Source organism: Mytilus trossulus, chromosome 7 (genome assembly GCF_036588685.1).
Source record: "Mytilus trossulus isolate FHL-02 chromosome 7, PNRI_Mtr1.1.1.hap1, whole genome shotgun sequence".
NCBI classification, from domain to species: domain Eukaryota; kingdom Metazoa; phylum Mollusca; class Bivalvia; order Mytilida; family Mytilidae; genus Mytilus; species Mytilus trossulus.
Genome location: NC_086379.1, coordinates 9,998,843 through 10,024,104, shown reverse-complemented (window position 1 = coordinate 10,024,104; position 25,262 = coordinate 9,998,843). Strand labels below are relative to the sequence as shown.

The window sequence follows — 25,262 nt, the reverse complement described above, 5'->3', positions numbered from 1 at the left end:
TAAGTCGTTACAATAAAATAAGATGGGTATTTCAAAGAAAAAAAACATATTTTCTTCTTGATACTTTAATGAACGAATGGTATGGTACAATAATGTAATGAAAATGCGCAACAACCGATACATTTTATAAACAATTTCATAAACATTTATGAAGCATTTTAAGAGAGTTTTGGTGGCCAAGGGTTTTCATCATAAGTTCGTTTATAATTCTGTTAGAAGTTTTAGTTAAAATTTAAATAGCTGTACGATGGTATTTTTTGGTATCTAATTTTTAAATAACATCATTATTTGATTAAAGAGGCATTGAGTGTCAAATTCATATCCACCGACTTTTATTTATAACATACTAAAACGTATATCCAAATTGTAAAAAGTATAAACTCCACAATTAAGAAGGCTTGATATCATCGTTTTGTGTGTATTAAAGTCAAGACGCCAGATTATCATTAATTGAGTTGACATCCGAACATTGCTGACGGTCGTATCATCGTTATAAACATAAACAAAGAGCTGGATACAAAGGGAACTCATGCAATTTAAATTGTCTATGTCTGTTTCATTTCATATTAATATAATAGGTTAAACATATATGTTAATCGTCGTTTTTATTAGAAGAATGAATTTTCGTGAATCGAATCAGTCAGTCAAATAAACAATCTGGATTCGCACTGTAAATAATTATGGTGAGTATTGTATAAAAAGAAAGACGTGGGATTATTTCCCGACAGATACATCCAGCTTTCCTTGACAAATACTAAAGAATTTCAGAATGATAATTCAAATTTTATATTGTCCATTTTAGGATGGGAAGAGCAGAGAATCTTTGGATTCAGCGGGGAAAACAAAGTCTTTCAGTCGTCTCCTTGAACGATTTGCTGAGAAGACTTCAATGCAGGGTGTAGGCTACATAAACAGTGCTAAATTATTGTACGCCAAGGTCATTTGGACATTTCTTCTCATCGGCTGTACTGCAGGGATGGGTTTACATTTGTACTATCTTATTTATCACTTCATGCAATTTCCTGTACAAACAAAAATTGAATTGGGATTTAGCAATCTTATATTTCCTGCAGTGACAATTTGTAACGTGAATCCAATTCGTACGAGTAAACTAGATATGGCTTCTGAAAACATTCAATCACTTGTCGAGACATTGAAATGGTCTGATTTACAGAAGTCCGACGAAGAAACAACGACACAGGTATAAATAATAAACAAAAGCTAAGGTATATAGAGAGACTGAGTAAGTTTACGTTTTCGTTTCCTATTGTTGATTTTCCTATTTTGTACAGTAATCATCCTTATTCGTACGATTTAGATATTTCCCTGCCGTATATGAAAAATTAACTCATTGTTGACGTTTGTGAGTGCAAATCTAGATACGACCCATGTTAATTAATTGACTGTTTCAAAACAATATATATTCTAAAGGGTTTTTAATTTATTTAACATAATAGTAATAACTTTGAATATTGTCATTGTATGTCTTATTGAAGAACATTGACTTTGTGTTAAATAATCTAATATGTACATGACCAAACATATGTTTACAATAATTGCTCTTCATCCTGTCCTTACTTGTTACAGAATTGCACACCATCATGCTTTTCTCAGGTGCTTTTTTTGGCGTCTCTTTATACTAAATGCATTGAAGTTTACTAAATAAACTCATCATTTATACACGGAGTAAAATTTTATAAACGCGTCAGACGCGCATTTCATCTACAAAGACTCATCTGTGACGCTCGAATAAAACAATAATTAAAAAAGACCAAATAAAGAACGAAGTTGAAGAGCATTGGGGATAAAAAAAAATACCGACAAGTTTTTTCAGAAATTTGTCTTTGTGTAACCTTTAAGTCTGTATGGATTTGTTTGTAATTAAAGGGTTTGATTGACCTGTAAATGAAAACATTCTAGTTGACACCCTATTATTCTTTATTTCAATTTTTCGATTTCTTCGATAAAAACATCTATTGAAATTTCAGAAAGGTTATACTGTATATTACAAAACAATACGACATTATTGAACCAACGAGTTTGTTAATGATTTTAAAGTATGACTGGCAGTTGTCTGACAATTTTCAGCGAGTAACGGAGCTATGAAACTTTTTAAATGCATATGCATTTTTATATCTGTTTGGTTTAAATATGCATGTGGAATGTGTTTCTTTCCTAATATTGAAACAGTTGGTGGTTGCACAAATAAGCCAAATACAGTATGAAGTTGAAGAGCACCGACAAGTACGTCGTCTGAACCAGTGACAACTCTACAACAGATTTATCCATCGGATCATTAACAGAAATGTGATACATAGCTGTGTATATTTTACTTTCGGCTTATTTATCTCTCAGTCACCCCGTCTAAATCTATCACAAGTCAATTGTTTCGTAAAGGGTGTCTGTTTAATGTGTTTGTGCATCTCAAGAACATAATACAAGACCTTTTTACGCAAATATGGCTATATAGCTCTTTACATATCTTTTAGAAATGGCAACATTCCAGTTTCTATCATGAAGGTAAAAATATTAGAAACTTGCTTTGTAGAAATGTTTAGTATTTAGTTTGGAATTCTGGCTTTTCTGTAAATTAATGCTTGGATATAATTAGTTTTCCAGACAATTCCAATTAGACCATTCTCTTAATATTAGATAACAGGGTTTTCTTCCTGGATTGTGTAAAATTTACTAACAGAAAAGCACATGGAGTACAGATGGAATTCATTGCTAGTACTTAAACATTGTTTCACCAGTCAAAAAATATCTACTGCTGAAGATATTCATATGTCTAAACTGTACCTAGCATGCCCAGAGCGCCTTACCATTCGTATTGCTAAAACAAACATTTTGAATCTTATGCAATCTGTGTTATATGTGTAAGTATTGGTCAGCAATAACCTTCACAAAGATTGAAAAATTTTAGATTTTAAGAAGATTGAATGTGATAAAAATTTTAGATTTTAAGAAGATGAATTGTTACAGCGGTTGAGTAGTTATAATATATCCTATAATACATATTAATTATCTATATTTCTACAGTAGTTTTAGTATCATTAATTTGTTAAATGTTTTGGTTTGATTCGAGCATTTGCTCCGAGGTAAACGCAAATAAGATGTGTTTTTCATTTTACTACATTTTAGGGTGCCAGACGGAGAAAACGGTTTGTTGACGAGCTTTCAGAAATAAATAAGAGTACGTTTTCTGATTATGGTGAAATGAATTACTTCTATGATTATGATTATGATGATTACGGATTTAGTGACCAACAAGACGAAAGACTTTGGATTTTATCTTGGTTTAGAGAGTTATATAAAGATGAAGATAGGTTAGCTCCTATTTCAAATTCGATAGAGACTGTCGATTAAACGAAAACTTTGAGGGCCAAGTTTAGCTAAATTAACGATAAGATAATTGTTAACTTCCGGGTGGTAAAATGTCTCTTCCGGTATAATTTGATAGTTTACTTGAAGCTGATTCCAAAATATATGGTTCTATATACTTGTATATTACTCCAACTTCCAAGCAAGGACAGAAGCTCACAAAGTTGACAATCAATTGATGATATAAATGTTGGGCATCACTCGAAATAAAGAACACATGGTCAACCAATCAAATGCATAAGGGGGAATAACTCTCATATGGAGTCTCCTTATAGCTTCGGTCAAAATTAAATGTAACATCCTGGAGCATTTTGGAAAAATAAATTTGAAGTTTTCTTTTACAGTTGCGAAGGAGATCTGAAATCAAGAAAACAGTGTTTTGGGAGATAACTCTTACACAGAAAAGTGTTAAACCGGGTCAATTCCAAACCGTATAGACTATGCTATTATATAAAAATAATAAGCGACATCTTTTAAAACAAAAATACAACGCAAGAAAAAAATTTGGCGAAAGGAATAATCAGAACAAAACCAATATGTCTTTCCAAGGAGAAGTGTAAAGACCTAATTATTTTGTTTAGCTTGGATTATGTAAACATCATTTTTTTATTTACCTGTGTTCTTAACTGTGGGGGCTCGTATCTACGGAAGCGTATTAGCGCAACACATGTGTTTCTCTGTATTTCTTCATTTGTTTGAGTTATAGCGCAAACCTTTGCGAAATAACGCGAATCATTGAGATTTAAGGGCATACGATAGATCTACAGTTACAGGGAAGGTAACATAGTTGCTAACGTAAAATGTTATTTTCGCGACGTCAAACATATCGGAAAAGATGCATTTTCGATGTTTTTCCTCATTAAAACTGATTAATTAAATAACATATACACGAGTTCATGGACCCCTCTTTTTTTTCTTAATTTATGAACATTTGATAAATATGACTGAGCTATTTAAAAACAAAATGCATATATCTATAGGATAGTTATATAGAATAAATATAACAAATAACAGCATGTGTTTATCTTTTAAAACAAAACAAAAAAGTTACGTTTTTCAGTCGAAAGGAAAAATACGTTATCAAATCCAAATTTTAAACAAATATCTGAAAGATCGACCTTATCTGAAGCAAAAAGTAGCACATGAAGGTATATAATTTTTTTCAAATATTTGATTAAATCAGGTCAACAAGGCTTAACATACGCAATTTTTTATCAAAATTTCAACATGGGAACAATACTATTTCGTATGCCTAATAATTTTTACGCAAGCCTTTTGAGTTATAACGCACGCAAACATCTGCGAATTAACGCAAACGGTCTTTGCGTTATAAGTTGAACGCCATCATTTGCGTTATCGCGCAATCATTTGATGTATACATTTAATTTTGAAATGAATGCTAATTTCAGAATGACACGAGATGGCTGTTATCCAATCAAATCAAACGTATCATAATGAAACATGCACTTAATGTAAAGTGTTATTTCCGCATTTTATTGGCGATGTGTAACATTAAAATATCTAACTACAAATAAACTCATCATAGATACCAGGGTTAACATTTTATATTTACTCCAGACTCGCGTTAAACCTACAAAAGACTCATCAGTGACGCTCGAATCGAAAAATGTTTAAAAGGCCAAATAGAGAAACGAAGTTGAAGAGCATTGAGGACCAAAAATTTCTAAATGTTTTGCAAAATACAGCTAAGCCTAAGGTAATCTATTCCTGAGGTAGAAAAGCCTTAGTTTTAGAAAATTTTAAGTTTTGTTAACAGTTAATTTATAATTATGAACATATCAATGATGACTGAAGTCAGCAGTGCTGACTACTTTGCTGGTGATACCCTCGGAGAAATAAATCTCCACCAGCAGTGGCATCGACCCAGTGGTTGAAAATAACCTCTTCATAGATACCAGGGTATTTTCAGTAGAAGAATACAGCTATTCCAAAATTTGAGAAAAGGAGATGGGTAATGTGCCAAAGAGTAGAAAACAACACAGCCACCAGTGGTTTCTGGAATAGCGAGAAAATTTAAACTAGGAGGCGGGCTTCAGCAGGCCACTTAACAAAATGTGAACTAGGATGTCATCTTAAAACTTCAACCTTCTAGACATCATTCTTCAAATCCATTCAATAACAACACTTCGTTCTTTCAGCTAGCTGATGTGTACTGATTGATATTAAGTCTTAAATGCATGATTTTTTATTAGATGTTATCGGCTTTGAACTAGCTGTTAGTAACTGCGAGTTCTCTTAAATCTGTACTTATCACCTTTTCACGTTCATTCTATGTTTTTGTAAGATGTACTTCTATTTGTATCTTTTTGATAGTTAAGAAGTACTCAAAGGTAACCGGATTATAATTTAGTACGTCAGACGCGCGTTTCGTCTACATAAGACTCATCAGTGACACTCATATCAAAACATTTATAAAGCCGAACAAGTACAAAGTTGAAGAGCCTTGAGGATAGTTGTGCCAAATACGGCTAGGGTAACCTTGGCCTGGGATATGAAAGTCCTTAGTTTTTCGAAAAATTCAAACTTTTGTAAACCGGAAATTTTATAAAAAAATTACCACATTATTGATATCTAAGTGTTGATTACTGGGCTGGTGATACCATCGGGGACGAAACGTCCACCTATTAAGCCTTTTTCAACGGATTTTCATAGTTCATTCTTATTTGATACTGTTACAACACTGTCCCAGGTTAGGGGTAAGGTTGTCTCCTTTAAACTCGTTTAACCCTACCAGTGGCCACCATATTCTGAACGTACATGTACCAAACGAAGAGCCTGCAAATTAGTAAATTCCATATGAGACTCCCCCACTATGTGATATTTACTGACCCCATATACATCGTATTAGGTGAATTTTTGACGATTTGATTTCTTAATTATATATTGAACATTTGTATTACAGGGACAACAAAGTAGAAATGGGGCACCAAATAGAAGAAATGCTGATATCATGTACTGTTGGAAAATATAAATGTTATCCAAGGTGATATATTCTCATTTCGCCTTATACATTTATTAAATTAAACCCGTTTTGCCTTAGTACAAATTTAAAGTAAAAAAAGTTATCTATTTTATGAAGAATGTCTTTGTTCTTGTTCTTATTAGAGATGACCAGTAGGTTACGTAATATTTCATATTTAACTGAGAGAAAAAAAATACAATCATTACAAATATGTAATTTGTGAATCTTTACTGAATTACAAGCACAATTCTAAATTAGCATGCTCATACTTCAATTAAACTTTTTGTGTTCCATAATGTAATGGATAATTTTTACATTTAGATTTTTCTAATTGCATGAAATTCATAAAATTACACTTTTATCAAATGAAACAAATAATATTTCAAAGGGAGCAACTTTTCTACTGACAGATGTTTTTATTGTAGATTTTTTTTCTGATTTCACAACTTTTGAAATCATAGAAATGTTCAATTAGATTTATAGAATACAGAAATAACAACTCAAAAGAAACACTTCCCTAATTACTTGTTGATTAAATAGTTATGAAGACACAGAGGTTTAATCTGTTTATTAATTCTTTTATCAAAATTCCAATCTCGCCTTAGTAATTTTTTTTCCCTCTTTTACCTGGAATTCAAATCTAAGGCGAAATAGGAACACACCAGTGAGGATAGATCTAGAACTTAAACTTGAGCTGATACACGAGGTACAAAAAATCAACCGTCAAAAATTCTTATTGTTAAAAAACATAACGCAATAATGATCGCCATCTAAAACAACCACATAAAAGCACATTCAAATGTGTTTTTTTTCCAATTTCATCTCGGGTAAAAAAAAAAATGTATTCTTGCCAATCATACCTTATTTTTTTGAAAATTGTTTTTGCCTTTGTGTTAGATATCGAAAAAATCCATCGGAGTTGTTGTGCATCTTGTAATTTCAGTAAATTTTTTAACAAAAAATTTTTTTTTTAATAGCTTTGATGTTATGCTTTTTTCGTTCACTGACTACGTCAAGTCCAAAATATGGCAAGTACGTAATCCCCTTTTTGAAGCAGACAGAAAAAAATATCAGGCTAATACTATCCTTTTTGTGCTTCTTTTTTATATATTTGTTTGTTTTCATAGTGATTAAGATTATTACACAGTGTTGACCCTATTTGTTTTACCTTTCATGTCTTTTTGTTTTGTTCACATCATTGTCAATATAATGGATACAAGTGAGAGGTTTAGCTATGTATGAAACTAGTTTTAGTCCACCTTTTTCTACATAAGAAAATGCCCGCATCAAGTCAGGAATATGACAGTTGTTACATCCATTCGTTTGATGTGTTTGGGCTTTTGATTTTGCCTTTGATTAGGGACCATCCTTTTTGAATTTTCCTCGGAGTTCAGTATTTTTGTGATTTTTCTTTTAACAAGTGGAAATTAACTGACATTCAATTTTTGATATTTCTATATGAAAATCATATATTTCTATATTACAGCAATTTCACGGTTCTACAGCACGATGTATATGGTAATTGCTACACATTGAAAACAGGAAGTTTGAAAATTACTAAAGCAGGACCCTTAAATGGTAAACTATTATAGAGGAGAGGCGAAATATACCAAAGGGATATTCAAATGCATAAACCGAAAACAAACTTACCATGGCATCACAACCAAAAAATGAAAATTAACGAAAGCTAAACAACAAAACATAAAACACCACATAGAAAACTAAAGACTGACCAACATGTCTCCTACCAAAAACAGTGGAGTTCTCAGAATTAATCTGGAATCCTTTTGTTCCTCGAGTAAGTACATACCCGGTGATAGGTCTACCTCAGTAGGTCACATTCGACGAAAAGAGGGCGTAATTCTGGTAAAGATTATTTGAACATAGCTGTCATCATCTATGAAACGGATATTCCATAACTGTCAACCAAATCGTGATGACGTCCGTAAAAAGTTTACCACTAGGAACTGTTTGTTTCATATCTTTTTTTGTAAGCAGAAACCCTCTATTTAGGAAAACGTAATAAGAAATACAAGCTCTAGAATATCTACAAACAAGGAGATACTCCATAAACAGTAAATACTGAAATGTTTCTACATAGAGATAGAAAGTTCACAATTGGGAAGCTGAATTTTTTTCTGTAATAAAGTTTCAATATGTAAGTCAAGATATGAGGCATATTTTGTCACCAAAATTTTAATATTGAGCGAACATCATCTTTATATCGGAAAGCGAAGCTAAAGGGCAATGTAAGCGTCTTTTCATTTGTCATAAGAAGCTCTTGCATAAAGTCAGTCCCATAAAGAAACATATTTTAATCTCACACTGTACTGCATACACTTGAAAGTATGCAAAACAAATATCACATACAGCCTTCGAAATCAGCATATGGAAGTCAGTTGGAGATATGTAAAGTGAGACGATAGGTCAAGTGAACCCAACTAACAAAGTATTAAAATCGTTAAGTAGGAAATGTCATTGTAATTGATTATGCCTTAAACAATATCAAACATACTACATGTATATGGCACTTACCAAAACCAAGAAAATGAAAGAAAAAAAAATCTTGTAGGGCTCTCATTAATTCTATATATGGACAAAGAAGAATATCTCAAACAAATCAGTGAAGGATACGGGGCGCGAGTACTGATCCATAACAGAGACACCTACCCATATCCATTAGAGGAAGGGGTTTTTGTACCATCATCAAGTGAAACACAGATTGGCTTACGCATGGTGAGATATTTGAAAGTTTTCTCAATAGCTGGGGCCTTATAGACGAGAAACACGTCTCCTGTGGCATTACGTAGTTGAACCAATATATATATATCTGTTCATATAAGCACCATGTTAAATGTATTTCTTTAGTTGGATGGACACAACCAAAATATGTTGATATCGGTTGATGTTAAATAATTATGCAAAAATATATACTCATGTGCAAACTATTTGTTCTGGTAATGCAGTAAATGGAAAATAGTACTCTGTGTTTTCATCTTTACGCCAATATTGCTAATAACGAGTTAGGTTAGTTGTAAAAACGAGTTAGATAAGCGAAGTCGTTATACCAAGTTATCTCAGTCGTTATAACGACTTGAAAATAAAACTCCACCCTGACACTTACCGACTTCTGTACAAAAGATACGACGTATCCTATGATTCAAGTATGAATTTTAAGATCATAAAAACAAAAATTTTATGAATAAAAATTCTGATTTTATGAAACTTTATGTAGGAATGGTTTGATTTTATGAATGAACATTTTGATTTTATGAATAAATAATTTGATTTTCTGAATGAATATTTTGATTCTATGAATAATATTTAGGTTTTATGAATGATTCGTTTGATTTTATGAATGAATATTTTGATTTTATGAATACAAATATATTTTTTACAAACAATTATTTGTTTTTATGAACAATTATTTGTTTTTATGATCAATTATTTGTTTTTATGAACATTCATCTTTTTTGTTATGAACAAAAACTCATTTATGAACATATCTTTATTTTTTATGCATATTTAATTTATTTTAGGAACACATATTTTGATTTATTGAATATATATTTTATTTTTATGAAAAAAATATTTGTTTTTACGAACAATTATTTAATTTTATGAACAGACATTTCTTTTTATATGAATATTGCAACGTTTCACACGCTATAGTCAGTTTCTCTTGGAAGTATAATTTTTGAAAACCTGTTTCATTTCATCAGACTTCACTTTATGTCTTCTTATCGTATATAGGTTACCATCGAACGGGAGGATCAACCATACGGAAATTGTACTGAAGATACTTATATACGCAAATATGGATACAAATATACACGATCTGTGAGTACATATCATTTATCCGAAATCTATAATCTGCCAAAATGCATATAGATACGAATACAATAAGACGACAAATGGCAAGCAAAATAAACAATAAGTTGAAGAAGGACAAACAACACCTTGCCATTCAAACGCAAATGATATATGTTATTACCTATTCGACAAAATATTCAATTATGAAGTTATATTGTCATGATAAGGCTACAAGTTAATACAAGACCGATTGGGTAAATATCTTAAATCTAGAAAACAATGAACATATGAAAATAGAGAAGACATGTGTGCCCTCGGTAAACAATAACCCAATTGTTACCATGCATTGGGGAAATGTCCTATCATCTGGGAAGAAGAACCAGCTATGAACATCAGCATTGTTGAAAACTAAAACTTCTTGGGCCATAAGTCATCAGAAGAAGGGTTGTTCTTGATATAATTTCTTAAGGGTTGTCCTTGATATAATTTCTTAAGGGTTGTTTTCTTAAGGGTTGTCCTTGATATAATTTCTTAAGGGTTGTACCTGATATAGTTTCATTATAATGTACTATTATAATTTTAGTTTTGTCAGACATTATGCTCTCAAGAATTGTTCTTCAAAACATGTGGTTGTTATGAAGATGATGTGACAGAACTGTACTACCAGATAAACACCGGAGAATCTGAAAAATTTTGTCACACAAAACAAGGTAAATGGTAATCATAAGATTAAATAAATCACACCCAATCAAAAAAGATTCAATTAATGTATTTGGCTCTTGAAATAAAAGAAAAACTTCGAATTTTAATGATGGAAAATGGACAAAAGTAAACTTCGACCGTTGGTTTTCCCGTTTGAATGGTTTTACACTAGTAATTTTGGTGCCCTTTATAGCTTGTTGTTCGGTGTGAGCCAAGGCTCCGTGTTGAAGGCCGTACTTTAACCTATAATGGTTTACTTTTTAAATTGTTATTTGGATGGAGAGTTGTCTCATTGGCAGTCACACCACATCTTCCTATATCTATTCGATCATTATTGCATTCGAAAATATATCTCGTGAAGAATACGATCTATTTTCCGATTTGAAATTATATGATTCAAAAACCAGTACCAAAACATATCTTTTATAAAAGTTTGACACATAATTGAAGTGATCCCTATGACATTTTTAGCTTTTGTCATGGATAATCTAAAGCCCTAGACTAATACCCAAACAGAACAAGCATTATAAAAGTTGTCTCTGTGATATACGCCAATGAGACCGTTATCAAATGCAAAAGAAGACGTACTTCTCACTTACAAATGGTATCAAGTTTAATTTTATCATCATCTAAATTAGTCTGAAAAGGTTGAAAATAAAATCCAAATTTAATATGCATGAGATATTAAAAAAAAGTAATAAAACATATTGACGTTGAATGCTGCAGTTATATCATGCATAGTTTTGTATTTGATAGTTGAAGAAAGACGAAAAGTACACACTAACTATTTCATGAATTTTAAACATACATAACTGCACATTGCCTTACAAGAACTCAGCCAATACATATCATCCATTTGGCTATAATGAACATTCTACTTTTTTTGACAGACACTCAATGTATGAATAAAGAACGAGCGAGGCAAAACAAACAAAAAGCAGAATGTGACTGCAAAAATCCTTGTAGGTACGTCTTTTCCCGAACATTATACGTTTTACATTTTCACATGTTTGTTTATTTGTGTTTCATAAATTTCAAGATTCACTTTTTCGTTTATCCTACTGAGAAATGATGTAGGTGTATTCTTATTCCAGTTACACTTAAATTAATTATGCTAAGTAATTATGACAGAATGTGGTAAAAAGATGCAAGAAGATGATGTATGACTGCCATGGGACAATTTTTTTTTATCAAAGTCACAATTTGTGAAAGTAAACCCTTAAAGTTCGGAGTGCGGTCTTCAACACGGAGCTCACACCGATCTTCAAGCTATAAAAGGCCCTTAAACGACTAGTGTGAAAAAAAATCAAACAAGTAAATCAACGGTCTAATCTATATAAAAACGAGCAACACTTATGAACTACCACTGGACATCAGGTTTAATCTTTTCATCACTTTTTTAATATTTAATTGTACCAGGCTATTCTTAAACATAGCATGGTACTTTGTATGCAAGTTAAATTGGCATGACCAATAATTCACGATTAAGTTAAGTTTGATCACTTTTGTGTTCATATTGTGGCTTTATTGTCATGTTTCGTTTTGTACAGTTCAGTATGTGTTTTTTTTTCATTTTTTTCTTCATTTTTTTTCATTCTATTATTTTTGATTTGTTTAAAATTGCAATCGTGTTTCTACATTTAAAATAATACACAAACAAATTACTACATTTTGCTCATTTGTCCCAGCGCTGTTTATATAAAGCATTTAAATATATCTTGTGAACGCTAGCCAAGAGACCAAAGTCACATAACTCCTTTAAAATGGTCAAACACAAATCCTGATGCAATAAATTGTACCTAACATAATTGCAAATCATTCCTTTAAGTAACTCTGATGAGTTCATTAACAAAGTGAAACAATTACACTACTAAAACAAGAGGCTCTAAAGAGCCTGTGTCGCTCACCTTGGTCTATGCACAAATCATAAACGAAGCACACAGATAGATTCATAGCAAAATTGTGCTTTGGTGATGGTAATGTGTTTGTAGATCTTACCTTACTGAAGTTCTTGCTGCTTACACTTATCTCTATCTAATGAATTTATTCAAGTAGTTAAAATCGTTTGTAAAATTTTTTAAAATTTATGAAAATTGTTAAAAATTGACTATAAAGGGCAATAACTACTAAAGAGGTCAATTGACCATTTTGATTATGTTGACTTATTTGTAGGTTTTACTTTGCTGTACATTATTGCTGTTGACAGTTTTTCGCTATCTATAATAATATTCAAGATAATAACCAAAAGCTGCAAAATATTCTTAAAATTACTTATTCAGGCGCAGCATTCCAACAACAGGTTGCCTGATTGGTCTGAAAATTTCAGGGCAGATAGATTTGACTTTATAAACAATTATACCCAACGTCAGATTTGCTCTTAATGCTTTGGTATAAGCCAAAATCTACATTTTACCCCTATGTTCTTTTTTTTAGACATGGCGGCCATCTTTGTTGGTTGGCCGGGTAACCGGACATATTTTTTACCTAGACACCCCAATGATGATTGTGGCCAAGTATGTTAAATTTGGCCAAGTAGTTTTAGAGAGGAAGATTTTTGTAAAAGATTACAAAAATTTAAGAAAAATTGACAAAAAATGACTATAAAGGGCAATAAACTCGTTATGGGGTCGACTGACCATTTTGGTGATGGTGACTCTTTTGTAGATCTTACTTTGCTGAACATTATTGCTGATACGGTTTATCGCTATCTATAATAATATTCAAGATAACCAAAAACGGCAAAATTTCCTTTAAATTACCAATTTAGGGGCAGCAACCCAACAACGGGTTGCATGATTCGTCTGACAATTTCAGGACAGGAAGATCTACACCTGATATGCAATTTTACCCCCATGTCAGATTTGCTCTAAATGCTTTGGTTTCAGAGATATAAGCCAAAATCTACATTTTACCCCTACGTTCTATTTTTATCCATGGCGGCCATCTTGGTTGGTTGGCCGGGTCATCGGACACATTTTTAAAACTAAATACCCCTAATGATAATTATGGCCAAGTTTGGTTTAATTTCGCCCAGTAGTTTCAGAGGAGAAGTTTATTTGTAAAAGTTAACGATGACGGACAACGACGACAACGACGACGGACGACGGACGCAAAGTGATGAGAAAAGCTCACTTGGCCCTCTGGGCCAGGTGAGCTAAAAACAGAAATGATTTTTTTCCAATAAAAACGGTCTCATCAAAATGACGGTATAATTTGTCAATGACATATGATGACAACCACTTCTTCTAATTTTAGTTGTGTCCGTAAAACGGCACAAAATTAGTGGCGTTATTAAATTGTTATTGTTACATAACACCAAAAAATCTCATAACTCCTGTAAATATGTTCTGACAAAAATGACGATTTAACACGGTCAATTTCAGATGATGAATGTGAATGGTCTCAGAAAAGTTGATTTCACGAAATGCCATTGTCGCAATACTCCAAAAATAGACCAGGTCTTATACGTAATTGAGAATGGTCAAACTAAAATTGATGTTACTTTATGATTTACAACTCATAATGCAAAAGAATCCTAACAGGTATGAGAGATTTGTTTCACATGATGGCATCGGTATAATAAAACATAAAATGATCAAAGTCCCTTAACTCCCGTAAATGAGTTGAAATCAAATTGACAACAAAGTACGATCTTAAGTATATAACGACAAAAGTATGAAAATTATTTGTCAAATGGTATCTGAGATAGTCGTGTATTTATGGCGTGTTGGAATTATTACTCCTTCCTACAGCGGCGCGGCGCGCGGGTAACAACAAGGGGATATATACAAAAATCACCAAAAGCATTACACAGTAACAAAGACTAAAAAATCACCTTTTCAAAGAGTAACGAATAACGTTTGCTTCAGATTGTCAGACTGTGCATGCAGTAATGAACTTGGGTTCTATCAGTTTTACGTTGAATTCATGAAAAGGAAATCAGTTTCATAATAATTAATCTAGGATTGTCAGACAGTTTTATTGGTTGTATCGTTGATGAGAACTCACAATCAAGTTTTATAAGAACTAATGTTGGATTGCCAAACAGTTTTATTTGTGGTGTCGTTGATGAGAAGTCACAACCGCTAGGTAGAAATAAACGTTCAATAAATCATGACGTCTTGCAAGGCTATATTTGTGACGTCGTAAGAGGAGAATAGACTTGCAAGACATCATAATTATTTGAACTAATATAACAGTTTCTTCGTCCTTTGGTGTTATCGCCAGCACAGTTTTCAGTACTTCTGTGTCGACAAAATATATCCCCTATATGGTTATACATTATGATTATAAACTTTTAAATCATTCGAAGCACGAGGTCACAATACCTACAAGCATACATCGAATTAGTCGCATTTGAAACTTTTTTTTATCAATAATTGGGTTCTAAATTTCTTTTTGATTAGGACAGTTTACCATCATTCGAATATGCTGTTAATAAAATGTCACAATCTGGTAAAGAACATAATTGATAAAATTGTAGATCAGACGACAATATTGGTACCATGAAAATATGATGGTATTATGTTGAGAAACATACATATCATATCGGTCAACCAGTTCGGAGTATTGACCGTAAAACGTGTGAAGTGTCAATTTCAGTTGTTCTTCCTCATAACACTGTTATTGTGTAAGGAGCATATTTGTTAATCAAGTTCACAAAGTGTAAACATGCACGAGTGAAAAGTATTAATTGAGATTTGTAAACGGTATTCAAAGGAACAGATGGTGTGTTACTGCTAAGAAATAGGAATTTGATAATTGGAAAGTTGAAATCATCACGTATGTCATAGATTCTAGTTTAAATCGTCCATCACTATCATTATTGAGGAAAATATCAAGATAAAATGCAGTCTTTCTACTTTCTATTGTATCCTGTATTTACATTCACAGAGACATATGAGATATAAGTACTAGATGTATACAAAATTGGTATTAATTTTAATATCAGCTGTATGCTGAAATATAAGGCAACACCTCAACAAATGTGGTGTCGTTTCAAAAGCCAAGCATTTGGATATCAATATTATGGCAATTTCTATTACGTTTATTTTTTCTATAATTCGATTCACTATTTGTGTTTCTTAACCAAAAGCTTAAAAATATGTATTCGTATTTGGTATTTTTGAAATACTTAGGCTTTTCTACCTTAGATTAAGGAAGCAGTATTTGCAGTCACTGATGAGTCTTTTGTAGACGAAACGCGCGTTGGGCGTAGATACTAAATTTCAATCCTAGTATCTATGATGATTTTTTTTAGTTTATTAACAGCCTGTTAGTCAATGCCATTGCTGGTGGAGTTTTATACTGCGAAGGTTTCACCAACCCTGTAGTCAGTGCTGACATAAATTATCAGGCATATGGTCTTAATTATAGAATAACTGTTTTCAAACAAAACTTGGAATTTTTGAAATGCTAACGCTTTTCTATCTTAGGAATAGATTACCTCAGCTGTATTTGGCAAAACTTTTATGAATTGCTGGTCCTCAATGCTCTTCATCTTCGTACTTTAATTGGCCTTTTTTACTTTTTTTATTCGAGCACTGATAAGTCTTTGATAGACGAAATGCGCGTCTGGCGTAAATACTAATTTCAACCCTGGTATCTATGATGAGTTTATTCATCATATTTTTGCAACTGATTATTCTATGCTTTTCGTGCTTGGTTTTGGTTTAGTCTTCCAATTGTTTCGATTCGAATACTACTGATAAGTCTTGTGTAAACGAAACGCGTCTAAAATAAAAAATCAAAATCCTGGTATCTTTGATAAGTATATATACCATATTTAGGTAACTATATATCGTTCCTCGTTGTCGAATAAGGAGTCACGTTAGTGAGACGGTCTGCCATTATGCCTATAAATTGTATTCTTCTTTGGTCAGAATTTCCGTTTCAGTCGATGTGTTTTTACTTTTTTTGCATGTCAGTTCTTTTATACTCGTTTTCTTTTAGTAGTGTGCCTTTACTTTTTTTCCTTGACACCTGATAGTTTCACCTAAAGAGTGAGTCACAGCGACCTTAATATTATGTTCAATTTAATCAGAATACATCAAGACGTTTTATGCACAGGCACTAATCTCAGAATTTTTTTCTTATATACCTTATTAAGTGCCTGTGGTTTTATAGTAATTATTGTACAAGGACGATCGAATGAACTCTTAAACGGAGTGAGAATAGTCACTTTGGTAATTTGTCATTTCAGGGAAAATCAATTTTTGAAAACCATTAGCTACCGAAACTGGCCAACTGAAGATTTATTGGTTAGTACACTCCATTTAAAAAAAGGGAAAAAAATTGATATCACAAAAATAATTATACTCAAAAATGGAAAAGTTCGGCTATATCAAACAACGAGACTGAAGAAAATTGTGGGTTTATCCTGGTTCTATAGCTAGTTAAACCGTTCACTTTTATCACAGTCTGGTATAGGTGTTGTAACCTATACGTAGTCCTTCCGTGTAAGATTTATAGATGTTGTACATCAGTTTAATACCAAATTATACCAAAGGAATAAAACCCCAAAAAACACAGTATCGGTAGGAAAATATTTGGATAAACTTTTACAATGCTAGTACAGAAACAAGTCGACATACAAGGAAACACTATTAGCTGTATATTTGAATACAAAATGTTCACTAGATCAATCCATAAAATGTAATAATTGCTGTCAATTAAGTTTTTTTTAAAGTCAGAACTTTGATAATTTACACTTCAATGTGTTATTGGAAGAAACGAAGTGAATATTACTCTATATCTCAGATTTGCAATGTACATATTATATCTATTCAGGAACATAAACATATGTCTCTTATATAAATATACCAGATTACATTATGCATATCTGTTCTTTTCTGCTCAGAAACAAAACCAGGCAAGATGCATTTTCTCATGATATTTTTGAAAATAGTATATTTCTTTTCAGGTTACTTTAGCAGGTGTTGTATGTGATAAAATTCCAGGTCAATGCCAAGATGCGTCAAATTTATATGGGCAAACTGAACTCTACAAGAAAAGGTATCAAATACACATGTTTCTTAAAAACTATAAAGATAAATTATGCCTTCATTTATTTTCTCAACACGACCATCATCATATATTAGTTGAACGATTGAAACGTTTAGCATAGGCTTTAAGCAAAATGCAGAAATGTTAACTTTTGGTTCACATGTCGTTATTATTAGACAAATCACAAAATCCAAAAACATAGTACCTTAGTGTAAGTCAATTTGTTATTCACGATTCTATATATAGATGGACCTGCCTCGCAGATAATACATATAATCTGTAATGATTATTCATATAAGGCGGTCTCGTCACGCTTTGTAATTGCTATCGATATTTAGTTACTAATAGTATGTGAATATTTCTGTAAGAAAAGATGTTTTCCCTCTTTATTCAAGTCCCGTTCTGTCATTGTTTTGAAAAACGAAATGGTTTAAATTTGGGGCGACATGGTGGGTGGTATGAAGAAAAGTTTAACTTTTTGTTACCAGGTAGTGATCCAGATTGTTTGAGTTTGTATATGTGTATGCTCTCTGTAGTTTAGTTGTGGTAATTCATTCCCTGACAAGAAACACATAGACATTGCGTGATTTTAGATATTGTCTAATTGTATTTAGTCGTAATAGTGTAAAGTAACAATGTCTAAACATTTAGAAACAGTGTTAGCCTTGTCTACGTGAACACACACTATCAGTTCTAAGGATAATTCTTATGAATATATCATAGGCACTTGTCTCTGGACAAGATTATTCCTATATACCCTAATATTACATTATGTCAAGTTATATAGGAATTTTGTTATGAGACAAGTGTCTACATATCAAATTTCAAACGCCTTATTTTTCAAGTAATATTGAGAATGAAAATGGGGAATATATCAAAGAGACAACAACCCGACCAAAAAGCAGAAAGCAGATTATGATTATGTCTTCATCATATTGAAATCAAGTACAATCTATCCAATTAGAGGTTTAGTATCATACCATCTTAAAATATATAAGAAGAACATAATCCGTATCATGCCAACAACTGGTGTTTATTTGCGATGTAAAGACACTATGCGAACATCAATATAAATATCGACGTATGCAATCATAAAATACGAGAAGAACATATCCCGTATTTAATGAATATATTCTGGTAGTAGAGAAAGTTACTAAATATCTATGGTAAAACGTACTATTATAAACACTAACTTTATTTTAGTAATCATGCCTTACTCGGTTGGTTGACCGTTATTGAATATCCTTTATACAGTTGATTTCGGATACGTTCTTTATGTCATAACTACAACCCCGTTCTCTTTTCACGAATGTGACCTACCGAATTAGACTATATACCGGCTATATGTAATAACATGATCAACACGACGGATGCAACATCTAATGCAGGATATGCTTACCATTAAGCTTCCGAAGCACCTGAAATCACCCCCAGTTTTTGGTGGGGTTCGTTATGTTGTTGTTCCCCGATTTTGTAACATTTTGTTTACGCATCGTTGTCGATATAATGGAATTTGATGCGACTGTCGTACAAGTTAGAGGTTTAGCGCTTTAAAACCAGGTTCAATCCACCATTTTCTACATTCGAAAATGCCTCTACCATAGTTGATGTCCATTTGTTTAATGTGTTTTATTATTTGATTTTACCATTTGATTAAGGACTTACCGGTTTTTTTCCCCATTTTTATGATTTTACTTTTTCAGACAATACGACCCTTTATATTGTCGCATGTCTTTTGAATATCTTTTCTTCATTTACAAAACTTCTGATGTGTATCATTGATTACATATTGTTTAAACTTTTATTTTAGTTTGAACTACGTTAAAATCAACATTTATTACGAAGATCTGAATTTTGAGAGGATAGTAGAATCTCCAGAAATCGACGTGAGTATATATGATTAATTTTAAATGCCATCATTTACTATACTGATAAAGTTCTTGCTATAACCGGGCAGAAATTAAAAGATCAAGTTTCCAGTGTTTTAGGGGAGGTGATATTTTGACATTAGATTTCATAGGGGTGATCAAATTTGTCAAATGTTCTGCTAAAAGTTATACAGGCCTATAGAGTCTTTTTCTTTCTAAATCCATAAAAATACTACCGGTTTATCAGTCATTTTAAGAAAGTCTTGATAACTGCGACTTTAATTAAGAATGGACATACATGACAATAAGGAAGGTCAAAGATGCCAAATGGATGTACAGGTCGATGATAGTCAAACTGATACAGTGATGGCATTGGAAATTTAAAAAAAAAAGTTTACAAAAATAAAAACAACATTAAAAACTAAAGACTGTGCAACACAAAGCCCTCCACAAACCGTGATGCAAGGTTCTAAGGAGAGGTAAGAAGATTCCCACTCCATGCACATGTGGTAACTGTGGTGCTACCTATGTAAGTACGATTAGTCTAATGCGCTGATGTCACAATTATTTTTAAAAAAAACACCAAGTCGTGTACTGATGTGATTAGACAAACGAATATAAGATGCTTCCAAGGATATCAACAATCTAAACATAAAAACGTTGTTTTGGGTTAGTGGTTTGTCAAAACATTTCTGTTGGTTAACTCTTCGTCGAATCATTATTAATTGATTTTTAAATATTGAAAAGGTAACGATATTTTTTATTATTCCAGAATGCGCAGTTTGCTTCAGATGTAGGTGGTGCAGTAGGACTTTGGATTGGATTATCTTTCTTAAGTATGTTCGAAGTTGTACAGCTGCTTTTAGAGTGCTGTGCATTTGCTGGTCATAAATGTACAAATAGAAGAAGGAGAAGAAACGGAAGGCACAGACACAATAAATGGCTTAAAACAAAGGAAAATATATACTCAACAGAAAAAGATAACAAAAAATCTAACTTTTCTAAAAAGGAATCGGAAAATAATTTACAGCTAAATAAACGTTATCAGAATCTATATACTGAGAGGTCGCACAAATATAATTATATTGACAACAGAGTATGAACTGAATACTGTAAACCAACTTATTTTCGCGGATACTTTATTTCGCGTTTTACCCTTTCTTGCCCACTTCGTGGCTATTTAACTTCGCGATTATCTGATTTCCTTGATGAAGTTTATTAAGAAAAGATCAAAGATTGACATATTCGCGACGATTTATATTAGCGTTATTATTCTACTCGCGAAAGTCGCGAAAATAAATCGCTCGCGAAAATAAGTTGGTTTACAATATCTAGAATTGCATCAAACTGAGTTGTGATGTTACAGGATAACCATCTTGTGAAATATAAAATGCTGTAATCATTTGTATCTGTCTTTCTTGATGTGGTTTTGTTATGCTTGTGTAACGTGAAACCGGACGGAGTCAGTTTTAAAATATTTAGTCTCGGGTTCGTGCTAGTTTCTTGTGATTTGATTTGAAAAGCAATGCAAAATGTCTAAGTCTAACAGTTTACGTTTCGCTATCAACTATAAAACAAATACTACATAAATTGAATTTCAACACATAACAACCTAACCCAAATCTGGTAAATTTAGACCCTTTCTGTCTGATACTCGTTAAAACCAAATGTTTAGAACTATACTATATGCTGAAACCTAAATGTATGGAACATTATCAAACTAATGTATGAAAAAGATCAATGTTAATGCAACTTTCGTATAAAACCTTGTTGAAAATATGTCTTTAACTGCTAGAACAACAGGGTAAAACTAAGGTATAGTGTATCAGCAAACACTAACTGCAGTATTGAGAGATGTGTAACGCAAAACCTAAGTACCAGCCCTGTTTGGAGAATTTATACAGAACGAACTGTCTCAGCCTATCTATATCCTGACAGCAGGTTTCAAACACCTTACTTCACTTAAACTAAACCATCTGCCTGCTGTTTCTTTTTCAAACTTTCTGATCTGATCTGCTTCTTTCACTGCTTTTACCTTAACGACTACCGTTGAAAGATTTTAACGATCTTGCTGGCTATAATGCCCTTGTACGGTCGGGGCTGAACGGATATGATGATGGAAGTGTTTAACGACCCTGACTGGATTTATATCTCTCGCACAGTCGGCTTGGTGCCCGAAGTGCGTTTGGTGAGCTTTAAATATTTATGCAGTTAGTGATCAGGAACAGGCGGAAGACGGCATTTTGAGGACGCCATTTTGATGCCGCAATCTTGGGTTTGTACGTTGTTTTGGTATGCTTTGGTGACTATTTCGATGTTTAATTGCATTCTGCACTCTTCACAACGGCTGTTTTCATGGCCAGTTTAGACAACTCGGCAGCCCGCTTACCACGATGATGGAGTACGTAGCGATGACAATAAGCGTTTTCAGGACCAAAGTCGTGAGACAGTGAAATGAAGGTCCATTATCCAATACCTAGGATACAGCCCTCGGACATCAGTCGACATAACACTCCCCCAAACATAATAGGGTTTGGAGTGTATACTGACGCGGGTATTTACACTGTTTGACTTCTGTACAGCGTTGGATAGGTTGGATCGAAAATAGTACGTCGTCGATCCATCTATAGTAAACCCTCGTTGTAGGTAAAGGAGAGATGACGAATCTTGACCCAGCACGTCCGTTCAGCTGTAAGGACTGAGACGTGACTGTGATTGATGACGATTGATGCATAATTTTAATGATCAACGGAAACAACAAATCGTTAAAAAGTTATTAACGAACTTGACTGGCTATACAGCCTTTGCACCGGTGATTAAGGGATACAACAAATGTAAATTTTTAACGACCTTGACTGGCTATACAGCCCTTGCAAGGTCGGTATTACGGATATGATGATGGAAGTGTTTAACGGCCTTGACTGGATAAACATCCCTCGTGAGCGTTCAGATAGATTTGTGTCATCGGTCAGGAACAGGTGGAGGACGCCATTTTGGTAGTTCGCCATCTTGGTTTTGTGAGTTTTTTGTTAACTTTTTTGATGTTCTGTTTTTTTAACAACGGCTGCTTTCAGGGCCAGGTTGTTCAGCTTGGCAGCCCGATAACAACGAGGATGGAGTACTGGTCGATGAATCTTGGACGTAGTATTAACGATTTCAGGACCACTGTCGTGAGACATTAAAATGAAGATCCATTATTCAACACCTCGGATACACCCCTCGGACGTCAGACTGTATAATACTCCCCAATCAATAATGGGTTTTGGAGTGTATGCTGACGCGGGTTCTTCGTCTTCTTTAGTTACAGAAAACCATTTTGATGATTACTTTCCGGCGAATGCCTGATTGAGGGTGCTTTTATAGTTAATTTCAATTTTTGTCGAGCCTGCAACTTTTGTTGCAGAAAGCTCGACATAGGTATAGTAATCCGGCGGCGGCGGCGGCGGCGGCGTTAGCTAGCTTCTTTAAAGCTTAATATCTTAGAAGCTGGATTACCTGGAAGATTCATACTTTGTATATAGATGCCTCATGTTACGAAGTCTCCGTCAATCACATGTCCAATGTCCTTGACCTCATTTTCATGGTTCAGTGACCACTTGAAAAAAAAGTTCAGATTTTTTGTAATGTTGAATTCTCTCTTATTATAAGTAATAGGATAACTATATTTGGTATGTGCGTACCTTGAAAGGTCTTCATGCCCTTCAGACAGTTTTCACTTGACCTCGAACTCATTTCATTGACCTCATTTGATGCTTCATGTGCCTTTGTTTAGCTGTCTTGGTTAATGTTAAGTTTATGTGACAGTTGTAATAAAGCTTTATACTTAGGACTATCAACATAATATCAATGATTAGTAAAGAAGGCGAGACATTTCAGTGTGTGCACTCTTGTTCTTTTAGGTATTAAACTTTACAATTTTTATTAAAATATTAAGATAAAAACAATAGGCACATTTGGTTTAAGTGAGAAAACGTTTTAAGGAGTACTTAATGGGTAAGTGCATCCTTAAAGTTGTATGTAGACGTTTTGTTTTAAATTGCAGGTGGTAATTTATTACAATCTTTGATTGTTTGGCTGAAGACTGAGAATTTAAAACTGTCTTTGTTGCATTAAGAGAGCCGTGGTGTAGTGGTTAGTGCATCGGACTGCTAACACAAAGCTTTCTGCTTCGATTCCCGTTCGGGATGAAAATTTCAGGAACTCAATTTTTGGCTCTCCCTTGACACCATTTGCGAGTATGGTCTTAAGGAAACGATGGTAGTCCGTCGGAAGGGGATGATAAACGGCTGACCCGTGTTAAGAGAGAACCATATCTCTTGCACGTTAAAGACACCCTTAATTGTAGATTTCGAAAAAGAGTAGGCTAATGCCGCTACAAGGCAGCACTCGCACCCGTAAAGTGGAAAGGGATTAATATAAGTTGCAAAACTTGGTTTCCAATCCACTATAAATAAATATGTTTAAACTAATTGAAGTTGTCTATATGTTTGTTCATGAGTAGATCTTGTTTTGGACTGGCTTTTTATGAGAATATCCTGTTATGGTATTGCAATTTCGTTATTGATTACTTTGTGGAACATTTGTACTCTGGTTTTAAGCCTTCGTTCTTGTAGAGTTTGCCATGATCTTTTCGCCCTAAGTCCGTGTTGAAGTTCATATAGTATATTATTTGATTCGAGGTGTTTCATCATAATGCTACCTAGTATATGTTCAAGTAATTTACATGAGATACAGGTAAGTGAGATAGATCTATAATTTCCAGGATGATGTTTGTCTCTTTTTTTATATACTGGTGTAACGTTTGCATGGTTCCAGTTTGGTGGTACTTTGCCTGTCTCAAAAAATTTGTCGAAAACGATTGTAAGTATGTCTGAGGTTATTTCAATGTTTTCCTTCAGTATTTTGCCAGCGATAGTATCTGGTCATGTAGCTTTATTTGGTGTTTATGTTTTTATGAGTTTGTATACACCATCCGATTGGTGTTAATTTGTTCCATTTCAGGGTATATACTTTCTTCTTTCAATGGTATTTCTGTGTTTGTTTTTGATGTGAAAACAGATTGAAATTGCTAGATTAATATGTTTTCTTTTTCAGAGGGGTTTGTATGAAGGGTGTCTTCACTGATTACGTAAAGATTTATTATTTTTACATTTTAAGAAAACGTGGGTTTCATCTTGAACCGCATTTAAATTACAATGTTTACATATTCTATTTTCTCTTTGAATTCTTTTATATCTACCCCTCTCTATTTCCAAGAAATGGTCACTTACTCGCACTTTACATAATAATTTTCTATTTTCAAAACTTTTTTTAGAAATGTATTTGTCTATTTCATATTCTCATCTCTTTTTGGAGTTTGATCTTTATCTCTTCGTATTTATCTTTGTAAATTAAGTCATGATTTTTCTTTTGATAGAGTTTGTTTTTCTTTCTTTTTTAGTCTTTTAATGTCTTTATTTACCAATGGTAATTTTTATTTTTTCTCAATTACTTTAGTTGGTATATCTTTG

At 33.0% G+C, this 25,262-nt stretch overlaps 1 protein-coding gene across 1 annotated transcript in view; it reads left to right on the top strand.

The window, feature by feature from the left end:
* Nucleotides 1–21,092, top strand: part of LOC134726142 (degenerin unc-8-like) — a 30,165-nt gene extending 9,073 nt beyond the window's left edge. The window contains exons 2-12 of the mRNA XM_063590541.1: nt 803–1,201; nt 3,142–3,326; nt 6,305–6,385; nt 7,851–7,942; nt 8,937–9,100; nt 10,761–10,887; nt 11,770–11,845; nt 17,082–17,139; nt 17,802–17,893; nt 19,695–19,770; nt 20,525–21,092. Of these exons, the coding sequence (XP_063446611.1) occupies nt 803–1,201; nt 3,142–3,326; nt 6,305–6,385; nt 7,851–7,942; nt 8,937–9,100; nt 10,761–10,887; nt 11,770–11,845; nt 17,082–17,139; nt 17,802–17,893; nt 19,695–19,770; nt 20,525–20,854 (1,680 nt within the window). The 3' untranslated portion in view covers nt 20,855–21,092. The remainder of the gene's footprint in view (nt 1–802; nt 1,202–3,141; nt 3,327–6,304; nt 6,386–7,850; nt 7,943–8,936; nt 9,101–10,760; nt 10,888–11,769; nt 11,846–17,081; nt 17,140–17,801; nt 17,894–19,694; nt 19,771–20,524) is intronic.
* The last annotated feature ends 4,170 nt before the right edge of the window (nt 21,093–25,262 follow it).